The 16031-nt window shown below is 42.2% G+C and overlaps 1 protein-coding gene across 1 annotated transcript in view; it reads left to right on the top strand.

The window, feature by feature from the left end:
- Positions 1 to 3740: 3740 nt before the first annotated feature.
- Positions 3741 to 16031, top strand: part of LOC310878815 (ras-specific guanine nucleotide-releasing factor 1-like) — a gene marked incomplete at both ends in the record, with an annotated part of 35864 nt that continues 23573 nt past the window's right edge. The window contains 4 exons of the mRNA XM_083793229.1: positions 3741 to 4022; positions 12688 to 12794; positions 13037 to 13184; positions 15391 to 15483. Coding sequence (XP_083649355.1) covers positions 3741 to 4022; positions 12688 to 12794; positions 13037 to 13184; positions 15391 to 15483 — 630 coding nt within the window. The remainder of the gene's footprint in view (positions 4023 to 12687; positions 12795 to 13036; positions 13185 to 15390; positions 15484 to 16031) is intronic.

Here is a 16031-nt window from a genome sequence, read left to right as displayed (position 1 = left end):
CCCTGAGTTAGGTAAGTATTGGAATATGTAAATACCGTAGTCAAGTAAAATAAAAGTACATAAGATTGTACTTTAGGGCAGTACTTGAGTAAATGTACTTTCCAAACAGTGGAAACAAGCAGTCAGACATGGACAAGTGACAGCTACCCGCAACAACCACAGCAGAAGTGACGTGTCGTGGCGGCCCATGGGAGCATGAATGAACGCACCTTGTCAATTGATATTTCACACAGCGAGCGAGTATCAACAAGACAATGCGTCACTGTCCCCGGGAGGTGAGACATATCTGCCGTACGGGTCCTGTGCAGAGTGACAGGCCTCCTAATGGCATGTGACTCACTTCAGACACACAGTCTGAAGGGACAGGGAGGGTAGGAGACGGGCCGGAATTCACAGTCTCGTTGTGACCAATGACCATGGCATAGAGTAGACTGTAACAGTCTACTCTATGCCATGGTCATTGGTAACAATTTAACAAACATGCACAGTGACCGGTGAATCGGTGATGTCACCCATTGGTTTCTAGCCTATACAGACCCGTTTTGAAGCCACTTTTTACAGCTAACTCAAAACTGCACCATCATGGACTATGGATGCTGGGGTTCACGCGATCTCGTAGCCTATACACGAATGCCATATAGGTAGATGTTAAAAAGACCCCTGAAGTTTTTGGTGAAATACCCCTTTAAGCACATTAACCTGAGTAAGATTTACTGAATCTAAGTCTCTTAATCAGGTCAGTTACAGCTGTTTAGAACATCATGAATGACAGTTTAGACCAGGGCAATGATTTTTCTTGTTTCTCTTTTTCCCCCCTCTGGCGAATCCGACGTTTGCTAAATAATCTGTCTCCTCGCTAATGGTATACTAATGTGCAGTTTAATCTACCCTATTTTTAGGCCTCTAGCCCTCTACCATTTTGCTTTCAATATTGCAGGCTAGCAATTTATCTCTGCCTAAACTGATGAGCCATTTTAACATCAAAACACTGTCTTTTCCAGCCTATACCGTCGAAAACCTGGTTTTGAGAGTCATGTAGGCTACAGTGATTCTTGATTATCATTCCTTTATAAAAAAAGGAATGATATAAAAAAAATTGGAAGGAAGAAGACACACTCCAACATCCTGCATGTTAATTTAACTGTACAAATTGGTCAATTTTACATTTGAAAGACTTAATTAACAATCATCATATACACAGTGCAGGACGCATGAGCCGAGTAACCCCTGTGTCATCTATTCTTTAGGACAGGAGTTCTCAACGTTTTTGGCTGGGGACCCCCAGAAATGCTTTGGCCCTGAGCTAGGACAGTTGTTCTCATCCTTTTCAGGCTGTGACCCCCCAAATTAATATTATTTGAACTGGGGATCCCCACCCTGACAAGCACAAGCAGAATTGTAGGAATTGAGGCAATACATTTAGTTTGACTCAGTTCCACAGATAAATATTGTGAAAACAGCAGATCTACAAGCTCACAACGCCTCGCAGCGCTATTATTTATACAACTTGGCCAATGTTTGACCATTTGTTGATTACTTTTGATCATGGTCTTATTTATTTTCTTTTAGGTAATAAAATCATGGGGGGTCATAATAATTTCGAGTTGTAGTCCTGTTAGGTTGTGTTTACGCTGTGGTGCAGCTTCAATAGGCCTGTCAGCATTCTTGCCTTCATCTTACGTCCATATCAGACCCGGAGAACGATTTGTCCATATTTTTTTTACAGTCTATGATTCGGACATATACTCTCTGCAATGAAAGCCAGAGGCAAAGAATGCTCTGAAGTCTGAATTTCTTAAATGCAAGTTAAAGCTCACTGCATGTCGGGAGCCACGGGTGAGGGCCATTACCATGACTTATGGGCTCTGATTAACAAACTGCCCTCCCCCACACTGGGCATTTTGGTCCAAGCTTCAATTTCTACAAAAACCTCGGTGTATGCAAAGATGATTTTAAACTGATAATGGTAACAACTGATGACGTACTCAAAAAACGGAGTGCCCTGCAACCAAACAAGGCCACTGGCCATGAACATCTCATACTCAGCCATCTCCATTGCTCCAATCATCACCCACATAGGCTAATAAACCTCTCCATCAAACAGGGACAGTACGTCCCTCAAAGATTTCAAACTTGCGAAAGTAACCCCCCTGCAAAGAATAGCTCCATCTCGAAAGTGATGGAAAAAATTGTCCAAGGTTGAAAAGTATCTTGCTAATAAAAAACTAACAAACAAATTTCAATCTGGCTTCAGAACATCCCATTCCACTGACACTTCTCTATTTCTATTTTCTATTTGAACGACCACATCAAACACGAGGTGGATTCTGGCAAATACGGTCATATAGTATGGCATGGTCATGCTGGACCTCCAAAAGCCTTTTGATACTGAAAACCACTCCATACTTAGCTAAAAGCTAAATAGCTAAAAGCAATTGGTTTTGATAGCACATCAGTTAGCTGGATGGAATCCTACCTGGAGGGGAGAGAACAGATGGTGGAGATATAGCCTCGGTATACCCAGGCTTTTATTTTTGTTCGCATTCGGCTAATGGCCGCTCTGTGGCTTTCTAAAGTAAGCATATAGGGCCTTTAGGCTACTATTCTTAATATGTAAACGTCATGACATCAGCTTGTGACTGCAACTTGTTCCTGTTAGTTAATGGATGACTCTGCACTGCTGGACTCAGCCAGGAACAAACTGTAGGTTGCAAAGGCCCTCGGCTCTGAACTCCGTAGAATCTGCACCTGGCTCGCTGATAACAAACTATCATTACACCTATAGGAAAAACTGAATCCATTCCAATAGTAATCTCATTCTCAGCAAGGCAGACGGCTTTGATACCCATTCTGCATAATGTGAATACAAATTGCAATCAATCAATCAATCAATCAATCAATCAATTAATCAATCAATACAAATGTCAATCAATCAATCAATACAAGTGATAGGACAGTGGTCTAGTTGAGCTAATTCACATATTTTTACTATTGCCTGATTGGTATTTTTTTTAATCTCTCCAGATTTAACTGTCCCCCAATGGCCCCATGGCCATGATTATGATGCTGCTTATGTTGTTGATGATTTGGAATCTCTGTTCAGAGGCGTGTCACGTGACTGCGCTTCCTCCAACTCCCTCTGCTGCTCTGCGAGAGTGCGCGCGCGCGCACGGACACTTCAGAGTTCAGTCCTCATGATGAGCATTTGGGGGGCTCTCCTCTCCTGAAGAGCGTCTTTTTCAAGCAAAGGTGTCCCGTTGATCGGATCGGAGTCGGACTATACAGCTTGTAACGATCTGAGCGCCGTGGAATGACTGGAATCTAAAAGCAACAACAACACGCCAGTTTTCCTTTTCTTTCTTTCTTTCTTTCTTTCTGTTTTTTTTTTTTTTTTACCAGCACGTTTTGTAATAAAGCGTGAAGATAGAGGCAAGGCAGGAGGCAGTTTTTACAAACCCGTCAACTACTGTGATGAAATCGGATCTTTTCTAAAGAACATGTAAGAATCTGTAAACGACCCCCCCCCCCCCCCCCTCCGGTGGGCCCTATTGTAAACAAGTAGAAATGCTTTTATGCAGTCGTCCACTTACAGTTAACAGTTTTGTATTGAGTTGTGCTTGAATGTACTGTAATTCTGCAAACTGTTAATAAATATTTCAATCAATCAATCCTCCCACCACAGAATCCTTTATTTTGGGGTGGGGGGAACCTTTTTTGCTTTTTTTTGCTTTGATACCAAAATGCAAAAAGGGATGCGACTCAATGACGGCCATATCACCTATCTGGCTCTGCTGGCGAAGAAAGACGGCACCCGGCGCGGCTGCCTGTGCAAGAAGAGCTCGGACCAGACAAAATGGCACGCCAAGTGGTTCTGCCTGCTGCAGAACATGCTCTTTTATTTCGAGAGCGACTCCAGCTCGCGTCCCTCCGGGCTGTACCTGTTGGAGGGTTGCGTCTGTGACCGCGCGCCTTCACCAAAACCCCCGTCACTCTCCTCCGCCAAGGAATGCCTGGAGAAGCAGGTGAGGACGGTTGTTGTTGATCGATCACCCAGGGCTATTGATCACATGCACGCACGCGCACTGACTGCACACTGAGGGGGAGTGCGCTTTTCGGATCGAGATGCGCTCCCCTGCTGCGCGAGGAAACCCCCTCTATTATATAACAACCTAACTCTGGTCCATAGCTCTAATGCGTTGCAACGCATTAGAGCTATGGACAGAGCTAATAACCAATCTATCTAATGTTTTTTTACACTGTAGAAATCGCAGTGATTTCATCGAAGAGTGCAGGTCCATTCGGTTAAATGTGTGTTATAAATGGTTAATTGCGAGGAATCACCTGTTATATAAGAAATATAATAAGATGTCTTATAGCTAAAACGACTCTTATTCTGGGGTTGCTAAAGTCACACCATGATTGCAGGTGACTGCATGCCCATTCATTATTATTATTATTATTAGGCTATTATTATTATCCCACAGAAATTATTCCAGTCAGTGATGCTTAGTTCCTTGATGTTATGTAATGGAATCAGCCTATGATTGCCTCAGTTTGGCACCATTTCACTATCATCCGCCACCTGCCTTAAAATATATTACATAATAAAATTACTAGTGGCTCAAAATGAATGAAACATTAAATGTTCAATGCATCATTGTTATGTCTCACAGCTTACATTTTTAGCATCCTCATATTCAATTAAGGATTGAATGAAGCTTTATTTTATTTACATTTCATGGAATATGTGTGGATCATTTTATGAGAGCTCAAGTTCAGTTCTCTAAGGCTAGAGGGTTTAAATGGTTAATACTGGATCCAAACTTTGCAGGTTGCCATCTTGCGGAGGAAAGCTGCCCGTTTCCCCCTCACTTTGACGTATGGATTTAGTTCCTGCTCTTGATATTAATAGCATCCCTACCTTGGCAACTGCAGCTCCACAGTTTAGCAGCTTGAAGGGTCGTTTGATAAGCTTTCAGTCATGATGGCCTTGTTAAGCATAGACTGTGCACAAAACAATGACTAAAATAATGGCTCACACAAGCCAGTAAGACACTGTACCACTGTAGGCATACTGTTTTTGGACTATATGTGTTGTGTCGCACAGAGAGAAAGTAATCTGGAAAACAAATGGATTTCAACAGGGCATTAAATTAGGGATTTTCAACCATTTGAGTTGCAAGCGCCCCCCATTTGAATTGTCTATTTTATTTTTCTGGGACTCCAATCTGCACTTATTTTATTATTATTTTATTATTTATTATTATTTAACTCTGAGAGTGAAGGGCCTTTCTCGGCCGCACCCTTCTCCCATTGTCTATATTGTGCTTAGGATCCAAGATGGCCGCAGCACCAGGAGGGGGTGGGGCGCAGGTGAGCGGGTGGGATTGACATATGCCCTTACTGAGCTGCATTCACAATTCAATACGCGTTTGTCTTGTGTCTGTGTTTAATGGCCGCTCCAATGCATTTCCAATGCGTATATCTATTCTACGTCCGAGCATAGACATGGTAACGCCCCGCCTGCCTCTGATTGGCCTACCGACACTGCCCCTCTTGCCTGTACTCCGAGATGCAAGGGTACTCCGTGGTGGGAAATAATACAAGTACAAGACAATGGCAACACACGACAGTAACTTGTAACTTTAATTTTTGTAGAAGAGGCAAACTAACATTGTTTGTGACGTTTGCTTTGATTGAATAATTGATTGAACACGTATGTACTATGATTTGTTTGGCTGTGTTCTAAATTAAAGTGTTAGTGTTACCATGTCTATGCTCAGACGTAGAAAAGATATACGCATTTCCAATGGAAGCCCATATGGTTTGACCAAACATTTTGTTTGCTGGGGAAGGGGGGCAGAACACATCCATCAAAGCTGTGTTCAAACACAAGTCAGGTGTCAGACACAAGGCAAGTGTCTTGAATGCAGCTCAGTAAGGCCATATGTCGACCCGTCTGCTCACCTCCGCCCCACCCCGTGCTGCGGCCATCTTGGATCCTAAACACAATATTGGAGAAGGGTGGGGCTGAGAAAGGCCCTTTAAATGTTTGTTTATGGGTTTAATCTTTATTTGTTATATTTTATAGAGGAAGGATAATTAAGTTGACAAGAGTCAGAGATAAGTTGTACGCTCTGCTCGCGCACAAGTAGGCCATTCATGGCCAACTTTTGTGCAAAGCGCAAGTTAGCAGCTTGACAGAGTGCATTTCTAGTTCGGTAGCCTACTATTTTCACACTGATCAGTAACAGACCCAAAACCATACATTCAGCCCTGGTGGTCACCAGACCTGACATTGAGACACAGTGCACTTTAAAGAATGTCTCCAGCAAGCTGGATGTCTCCTATACATCCACCTTTATTCACGGAATTGAGATGATTTGATTGGCTGAGCAAAGTACGTATTGAGGATAAAAAGTGAGGGCAGAAAAGTGAGGACGCAAATTGTGATTGGCCGGAATGAGAAGATGATTTATGATGCATGATGATGTACGTATGATTATAAGAGCGCCATGACTCACTTCACACGGGTGTGATTTTTGAGGGGCGCTATAGCTCCTCCTACAGTATATTCAGCAATTGTGTAGATTTTTGTCCTAACACAAACATTAATGATGAGTTAATGAATAAATGATGCTATGAGGTTGTTGCTCCACATTCCTAGATGGAATCTTGTGGAGTTGCGGCACTACACAGCCACCTCATGACATGTACTGGTGTGAGCCTGAGGTACTGTCATTTTGATCTGACTTGATGTCTTTTTTTATATATTGTATTTATATACCGCTGTCTTTTATATTTTGTGCTGTTTTCTTTTATATTGACCCAGGGGTCTGAAATAAAGTTTATTATTATGAAATGCCTTTGACAATGTAGACGAGCAAATCGGCCATTTTGTCTTACACAAACATTAAATGCCATTGACAATGAATGGAGAATTTACGTCATCGGCTAGTTGAACTATTCAAAAATGTTTTTCAAAATTGGAAAAAAGGCAAAGAAGTTTAGGGATAAGGGGTTTAGCATGGACGAAAATAGAGACCATTGTCTATTGGCTCAGACACTATGACATAAAATATTCCATTCATTGTCAATGGAAATATAATGTTTGTATAGGACAAAGTTTGTGAACATACACTAGCTGGATAGGCCTATAGGAGGGGCTGGCGCCCCTCAAACAAATTTATAATAATAAAAATTACAAAATATATTGTAAAAATAATTGTTATAATAATAATATAAGAGGCAAGGTGGCGCAGTAAGCGGCCTGCTCACTCCCCATGCATTGCAGGAAGCATGAGCTCAGTTTGGGACTCTCCTCAGGTTGACAGAGGGAGAGTAGTGCCCAGGATTACAGCTTAGGGCCCTATAGGCAATTGGCATCGGGTGAAAAATTTGTTACAAGGTAGGCAGGACATAGGAAAGGTTGAAATGGAACCGTGCCTTCTGATTGGTCTGTGGTTGAGGAAAAACACCAGTTTGACATTGTATCAATGCGCACTGTGCAGCTATTGCTGTTGATCCTGTAACGTCCCCATCATTAACTAAACTCACCCCACACAGCCGTATTTTTTAGTGGTGCAACCACTCCAAAGAACAGCAATGTCCGTATGTGTGGTTAACCTATGTGCAATGTGGTTAATGAGCACCATATAATGAGTACCAGTAGGGGTGCTGTTGTGCCATGTAGAAACAGAGAGAGAGAGACAGTGCTGCACTGTTGCCTGCTAATGAGAGAGAGAGATAGAGATAGAGAGAGAGAGAGAGAGAGAGAGAGAGGAGGGGGGAGGGGAGTTGCACCACTCGGTTCACACAGGTGTGATTTTTATACTGAATCTGACAGTGTACTACTGAATCTTTTACCTTTTACCGTAGGTGTTTGCTCTCAAGTGAGAAGCATGGACAGAGTGGCACTGGCTGATGCAGTGGTGGAAAGTAACTAAGTACTTTTACTTAAGTACTGTACTTTAGTACAATTTTGAGGTTTTTATATTTTACTTGAGTATTTCCAATTTCCAGTACTTTAACTTCTACTCCACTACATCTCAGAGCCAACATTTGTACTTTTACTACACTACAATTATTTGAAAACTTATAGTTACTTTGGCGATTTTAATTTTGATTAGAAAACATTAACCACTTCAACCTATACATTTCGGCCATTTGAAAATAGCCGATCTACAGATAGGACGTACAGGGCCTTAGTCCTACTCCTCCTCCCAGCCAACACTCCCCACTAACAGGTAGTTACCCCCCCCCCCCCCAGAGAGGACGTACAGGGCCTTAGTCCTACTCCTCCTCCCAGCCAACACTCCCCACTGACAGGTAGTTACTCAAGTACATTTTCAATTCCGTACTTTTACTTGTAACGAAGTACTTCTAAATTGCAGTATTGGCACTTTTACTTAAGTAAAACAATTGAGTACTTTTTCCACCACTGGACTGATGACGGGTATCAGCTACTACAACAGTTGACGTTATGAAATGCGAGTCAAGCAGCCTCTGTCCAGACCTTAGAGTATGGTCCAGACTGAGTAGTGATCGAGTGACAATTCAGAATCTATGGAACCCAGCTTACATAGACTACAGTGACTTCTTTTTGTCACGATCGGCTATTTTTGGCAAATAGATTTGGTGTAGGCGGGAGAAAGTGATGCAAGCTAAATTGTAACTTAAGTCTGTTTTGCACAACCTTCGTCGTGTGAGTGGCTACCCTGTAATATAGTTTGGCGATATAGTAGACTGGAACAGACCGCCGGCAGAAACGAGACGCACCTGCAGCAGATGAGCCTGATTAATTACCTGAGACGGATAGAGAGAGAGGTGTGTGTGTGTGTGTGTGTGTGTGTGTGCGTGTGTGTGTGTGTGTGTGTGTGTGTGTGTGTGTGTGACCATCAGTAATTATCAGCTAGAGAGAGAGATCCGTTCGCGCTACTGTACGCCACAATTTAATGGGGTTTTACCAAGGCCCCAGTGAGGCTCTCCAACGTTGAGGCGCTCGGCCCTAGTGGTAAGAGGAGGGTCTGCAGGCGGACCCGTGGATTCATGACGAGGAAACGCTGTGCAGCTGGGCTTTAACACTTCCGCATTTGCCAACCAAAATTTGAGTAATTGAGACACAACTAATGACAATAACATAAAATGTAGACTGTCAACCAAATTGGGTATCCTCAATGTGCTCCCTGAGCACAAACACATCTTCCGTCTACTTCCGCATCTTTTCGATTTGGGCACCAAAATGCGTAAGTGCAAACGAGCACTCAATGTTAAAGCCCAGCTGCACGGGGTCATAAGTTTAACTCCACGGGTCCGCCTGCAGTCCCACCTCTTACCAGTAGGGCAGAGTGCTTCAACGTTGGAGAGCCTCATGGGGGCTTGTCTATGACGGTTGACGGACACCTTAGAGCAGTCTTAACAAGGTGATTGACGTCAGCTGGAGGAGAAGGTCTGACTGGTAGAGTTCTCATCGGGCCCGAAAATTAAGGCCCGGCCCTAACTGGGCCCTAACTGATCAGGCCCTAGGCCCGGCCCGGCCCGACTAATTAGCATAGATTTTAGGCCCGACCCAGCCCTAAAATGTCGGGTCGGGTCTGGCCTGGTCGGGTTTGTGCAGAATTTGAGAACTCTACACAGAGTAAAAGTGAAACGCCAGTCAGCACCATCTTCATAATAAATAAATACACAAACAGACAGAACAGAACTATTATTTTTATTATTCTAAACAAATTCAATATATATATATTTTTTTCATGGAGCCCCAGGCCCGGCCCGGCCCTACTGATTAGCATACATTTCAGGCCCGGCCCGGCCCTAAAATGTCGGGCCTGGTCGGGTTCGGGCAGAGTTTGAGAACTCTACTGACTGGAACTACAGGAACGATGGGCTATTGTAGTCCAGGAAGAACTGACATTCTGTACGATGACGTCACAGTCACCGAAATCATGTTAAAAATACAAAAACACAGAAAAAGACAAAACACACTCCAACATCACGTTTATTATGACCTCAACTTCATTAAAATGGGGTTTGGGAACTTTTGGTGCAAAATCTGAAAAGTTGCCCTTTACCTAAGACCACCGTCAGACCATGTGTTGAGAATGAGAACCCAGTACCCAGTACAGTAAAGTGGGCAAAACATGTTTTGGTTTGTGGAAATCAGTACAGTAAAGTGGATAAATGCATGACTGGCAGGGATATGTGGTCTCGATAGCTGACGGATAATGTCTCCATGGTTAAATAAATAAATAAATAAAAAAGAATCTGTCGCCACGGCAGCGTGCTAAATATAGCCGCCTAAAAGGCTTGACACGCCAGCTCACAGGAAGTGCGAGAGCCGGGAAGCAAATTTTATTGACAAAGAAAGCCCCCCCGCACTGCCGGCGATGCCGCGGCTCATCAGGAAATATGGAACATTACTCCTCTGCTTCACACATGATTTGCTGTCGGCATTTGGAAGAGGGATAAAAATACAAAATATATTGGATTTGCGAGGCTCTATTTAAAATCCATCAGTGTTGCGTAATATCATATGATGCTTTTTCTACCTGCTGTACCAACCTACCTACCTATCACCTGCCTACCTACAACCAGTGGTGAACAAAGAACTCAACCCCAGTATTTGAGTCAAATACTATAGTATCTAGACAGGCCTACTCCTGCTCAAACATTTCCTGAATACATATGAAAGTTCCTCTGTGTAGCATTTGTACTGGAGTAATTGGTTTTCAGTATTCAAAAGTGCAAATTACAAAGTACATTTTCTTTTTTAATATCAACAAATTACTCTATTCAAATGTAGACATTTTCCAAAAAAAGATTGTCCAGAAATGTAAACAAATAATAATAAATAGTGAAAATAGCAGATTTATAAGCCAATTATGCTGCTATATTCATTTTTAAATGTAATATGGAATAAGTGATCATGATGATTTCCCCTTCCTAGAAATGTAGTACAATATGCGTCTTTGAAATGTAGTGGATCTGAAATATCTGAATATACAAATTCTCAAGTAAAGTACTGAAAATGTTCTTAAGTAAAGTATTATGTATTTGCCATTATCAACCAACGCAACATAACTATCGGTAACTACCGGGCTGCCTGCCTGCCTTGAGTGATTTACCAATCATTATATTCTGTAGTCTGTTAGTATATAGTCTGTTTTGCCCTTCTTTGTGATAGTGCGAGTGTGACTAGTTTTTATTGCTGTTCTTGTGTGGACTCCAGGAATACATATAGTGATCACTTTGTGGAAGCTATGGATACAAATAAAAAATAATACCTACCGAGCTACTAACCTACCTACCTACTACCAAGAAGCCGGGCTATGCTATTTATTTATTGCAGTTGACCAGCTCTTTTGTAGATTTTTGGAGAATAATTGCCAAGATTTTATATTATGGTTAATTGGTGAGAGTCGTGTTCAGTATGTTTGACAGGGTGTGGAACCAAATCCATTTGGTTCAGATGCACCCTCAGGGCTAATTTAACATGATTTTGCACTGATCCAGAGGTGAGTTGCCAAGCTTGCCTTTCTTAGGTGTTGATGATCTGGTTTTTATGCCATATTGTTGGTGCCTTGAATGTGTTGAAGGTATGATTGCAGAGATTGAGCAATAGATATAGATATAGTAACTGTATCGAAATATCGATTTGAATTTAAAACGTATATCGAAAATGTAAATGGCAAATATCGTATCGTATCGTTTGACTTTCTATCGTATAATTTTGAAATGGAGATAATCGGCATCGAATCGTTTTGCAATGTAAATAATCAATAATAATCAAAGGCCAGTGAGTCGATGTGTGTTTCCTCCAACTGCGCCTTGGTCTGCCCCGGCCTCCCTAGGGAGACGCTCGAGAGGCATCCGACCAGATGCCCGAACCCTAATTTTTCCATTCCAGACTTTTCCATTCCATATAGCTATTGGTCTATCAATAAATGTGTGTATTCTCTGTATTCATGTCAAGGCGTGGGTTTGTCCATTTATATCCATAATAATACATCTTTCCTTTAAAAAACATGCACTATCCACAAGTTTCACACATATTTAATGTATTTGCTAAATAGTTACTGTACGTATCGTATTGCTGAATGTAAGCAGAGCGCGCAAGTAATAGTTTTCGTTTTCGTATGTCGTTTGATGTGTATGCGCCGTGCCAGCATATGACGTAATGACTACTTGTGCTTGATATGGCAGTGGTGTCAGATTACATACATGTATACATAGGGGCATTACCTTTAATCCTCCCGACACTAAAACATATCATTACGTCACGTCGTCACCATCGAAAATCCTTTAATCCACCAGACACTGATCGACATATACGTCACCATCGAAAGCTGTCACTCATCCGTATTAATTACAACATTACGTAATTGATTGTTGTTAATTACGTAACGAAAGAATGAATTTGAAACGCTTAAATAGAAATACCTTCATGTACGCTCATGTTCCTTCATGTTCTTCAACAGTTCTTCAACAGAAGAACATGAAGGTAATTCATGTTCTTCTTTCACAGAGAAGCTGAGATTTGACAGTTTGTAGCGGTCGACAGTACTTGCACGCTCTGCTTGCGCACTAGTAGGCCGTTTATGGCCTACTTGTGTGCAACAAGCAAGTAGGCACTCGACAGAGTGCAGTTCTAGTTGTTTGACAGTATTACTTCACCTTATTGTTTGACAGTATTACTTCACCGTCACGTTTAACCATGACAACCAGAAGTCTCTCGAGCTGCGGACGGAGGACGTTAAGGACTGTGACGAGTGGGTGGCAGCCATCACACAGGCCAGGTATGTCATGTGACCTCTGACCAATCACCTCTTAAAGGGGCATTCAAAACACTTCTTCTGGGGTGCAATAAATTACAGTATTAAGTGTGTGTGTGTGTGTGTGTGTGTGTGTGTGTGTGTGTGTGTGTGTGTGTGTGTGTGTGTGTGTGTGTGTGTGTGTGTGTGTGTGTGTGTGTGTGTGTGTGTGTGTGTGTGTGTGTGTGTGTGTGTGTGTGTGTGTGTGCGTGCGTCCGTGCGTGCAGTTATAGGAACCTGGCCACAGAGCATGAGGGCCTCATGCAGAAGTATCTCCATCTCCTCCAAATAGTGGAGACAGAGAAAACCGTTGCCAAGCAACTCCGTCAACAGATTGAGGATGGAGAGATCGAGATAGAAAGGCTAAAATCTGAGGTAAGTTGCCTTTACAGGTATGGCAATTAAATGCTAACGTGCGTGCATGTGCAGTGCGTGTGTGAATGGATGAATGTGAAATACTGTAGTGCTTTGGAGAAAGGCACTATAGATGTATTTACCATTCCATTATTCAATGTTTTCGAGGGGCGCTAGCCCCTCATATGCCCGACTTTGTCTGTTTATGTGAACACAAACATGATGATCACTGGATCACCCCATCGCGATGATTTTATTCGCCGGAGGTGGATGGATTATAACAGCTTCGTTCCACGGCACTGTCGGTTCGTTCTGCAACTGCCGGTAACAGCGGTGAAGTTGGGGGGGATTATGTCACTCCACTATGATGTATCACCAACAGCAATGTTTTTTTTTTAATCCAGCTCCGTTGAGCCTCCATTATAACCCAATTTTCAAAGCGCCATATCTCCAAAGGTTCGAGAGCTGTCCATGGTGTGCTGGTATCGCATCGCATCGAAAATGTAGCTGGTTGTTCTGCTAGCTAAAGGCTGGGGGCTGTGCTGTGATGAGTCGTTCCACTTCCGGAAGCCCCACCTTCCTGTTTAACCCGGTAGGACAACAAGCTCCGTAACATTGGAGTCAATGAGCGGCAGTGAAGCGGTCAAACCTTTTGAACACTAGATGGCAGCAAAGGATTTAATAGAGACGTCACCAAGAGGAAATACTGAAGCGAAAAAGACGTGGTGGCCGAAAGTAAGTACTGCAGCTCGAGCAGCTTTTGGGCCAATCACATGAAGGCGCCGAGGCAACTCAATGCAAGTGGATGAGAGGAGAAATCCGGTGACGTCTCTATTATATATAACTCTATGCTTTCCCCCCAATCCAACCCTTGATTTTTTACCCGGCCGGGAATTCAACCATGATCCAGTCGCAGGACAGACAAGGCCATAGAGCTATTAATTAAATGTGCTTTATACTGTACATAAAACATGAAGCAACAGAAAAAACATTATAACATTACATTAGTAGCGAGAGAGAGAGAGTATGGAGGGTGAAATGTCAGTGCGGTCATTTTGAGGCAAATTATGTCTGCTGAAATCACCTTAAATTCAGCTTATAAAGAGAGCTACACTTAGAGAGAGAGAGAAAGAGTTCAATCTATTATGGAAACAAATATACAAGCAATACAAACAATATAAAATAATATTTTAATACAATAAAAACAAAATAAGTGAAAATTAAATATACAAATCACACCCGTGTGAAGTGAGGGGCGCTAATATATTAAAGTCTAACTCATGTTGATTAGCTGATGTAATGGTGATGTAAAACAAACGGTGGCAACACAAACATTAAACGCCATTAACAATAAAGAGACAATATAACGTAAACGACACATTATGATGTACATTTTCCCTTCATGGTCAATGCGTTTACTAAACTAACTTTGAACTAAAGACAAACATTAAACTTGTGTATGGGCTAGCGCTCCTGAAAAATAAGATTGCAATTACAATGCAGAAGTAAATAAATAAATCACGGTCAAAATTGATCTCAATGAAAGGCATTGAGAGGGATGATCAACTGCTGTACCATGGTGTCGTGTGCCAAAAATAGGCGATCTACAAGCGTGTAGACCTGCTATTTTCGGCACACAACATGCGAGAGCTGCCTGCGGCTTCAGGAAACCTTGTTGAACATGTCTGAGTGTCTTTTCTTATTCTTATTTATTCAGTCCAGCCCAGATCAAACACACATCTCTTTATTATGCTAATAGGCTGTTTCCATTTGAATCCATGTTTTCAATATGCATGCATGAATCAGCTCCCATTGTACTCCATGCTGCAACCTTCACCTGAATATTGTCCCTGTGGGGTGGAAACCTTGTAGGTCCAAAACCGTTCCCTAAAACTATTATATAATATGGAAAATAGCTATATCTACAAGCGTACCACACTCTTGTATGATGAAGTAGGTCATTAATTTCAAACCCGGAACCAGATCCGATTCCCAAGCAGCTGCTCTACTTCCTGATCCTCTGTCACCCATTGGTCTGAGAGCAGAGGCTTCCTGCTTGAGCTGATTGTGCAGCTCTCTTATGTCATTTCATTTTACATACTGTATTGGTTAGTTTTAATGGGGTGTACTGCAAAACCAATCCTAATCCCACACCTACTGACTGACTGACTGACTGATTGACTGACTGACTCAACGAATGAAATAATTCTTGCTCTTTTTCTGTCAGATTGCTGGACTGCTGAAGGACAATGAGAAGATCCAGTCCAGTCCGGAGGTCCCACCCAGTGATGACGACACAGAGATCAAGAAGATCAAAAAGGTCAGCTCTGCCTACAGTGGAGAAGGGCTGAAAATCCACGGTGGCATTAGCATTGGGATGGGTGGTTTTTCTTTTTATCCTTTCTTTTTTATGGGGGCTGCTGTGTTGATCACGTGATATCTGGCCTTCCTCATATGAACCAGGCAATGGATCTAAGCGGGACTGATGCTGAAGAGCGCCCTCTAGTGGATTTTCAAAAATCATGAAAAAGACAGATTTCGTAAATCTCGTTACTATTTTACAGGACGGAGATTTACGTCCTGGGCTTTCAAGGTGTTAACCACTTAAAGGGGTATTTCACTTTCAAACAAACCCATACAGTTTTTAAGTTGCTTGATCCATATCTATCCATTGTTATAACCTGGCTCTTAGGCCATAACAAAAAGGAGGAAGACACACAGTTTGTTGTACACCGTTTAAAAGTGTACACAATAATAAACATAAATTAACTCAAAATATGCATCAAACAATAATAAAGTAGGGTGTGTTAATCAGTAAGATCAGTAGTGTAAGTGAGTGGATGTGTGGTAAATGTAGTGTGAGGTGTT

The sequence above is a fragment of the Protomyctophum parallelum genome, assembly GCF_964188405.1.
Source record: "Protomyctophum parallelum genome assembly, chromosome: 2".
Lineage (NCBI taxonomy): Eukaryota > Metazoa > Chordata > Actinopteri > Myctophiformes > Myctophidae > Protomyctophum > Protomyctophum parallelum.
This window is presented reverse-complemented; position numbering and strand designations above follow the sequence as displayed.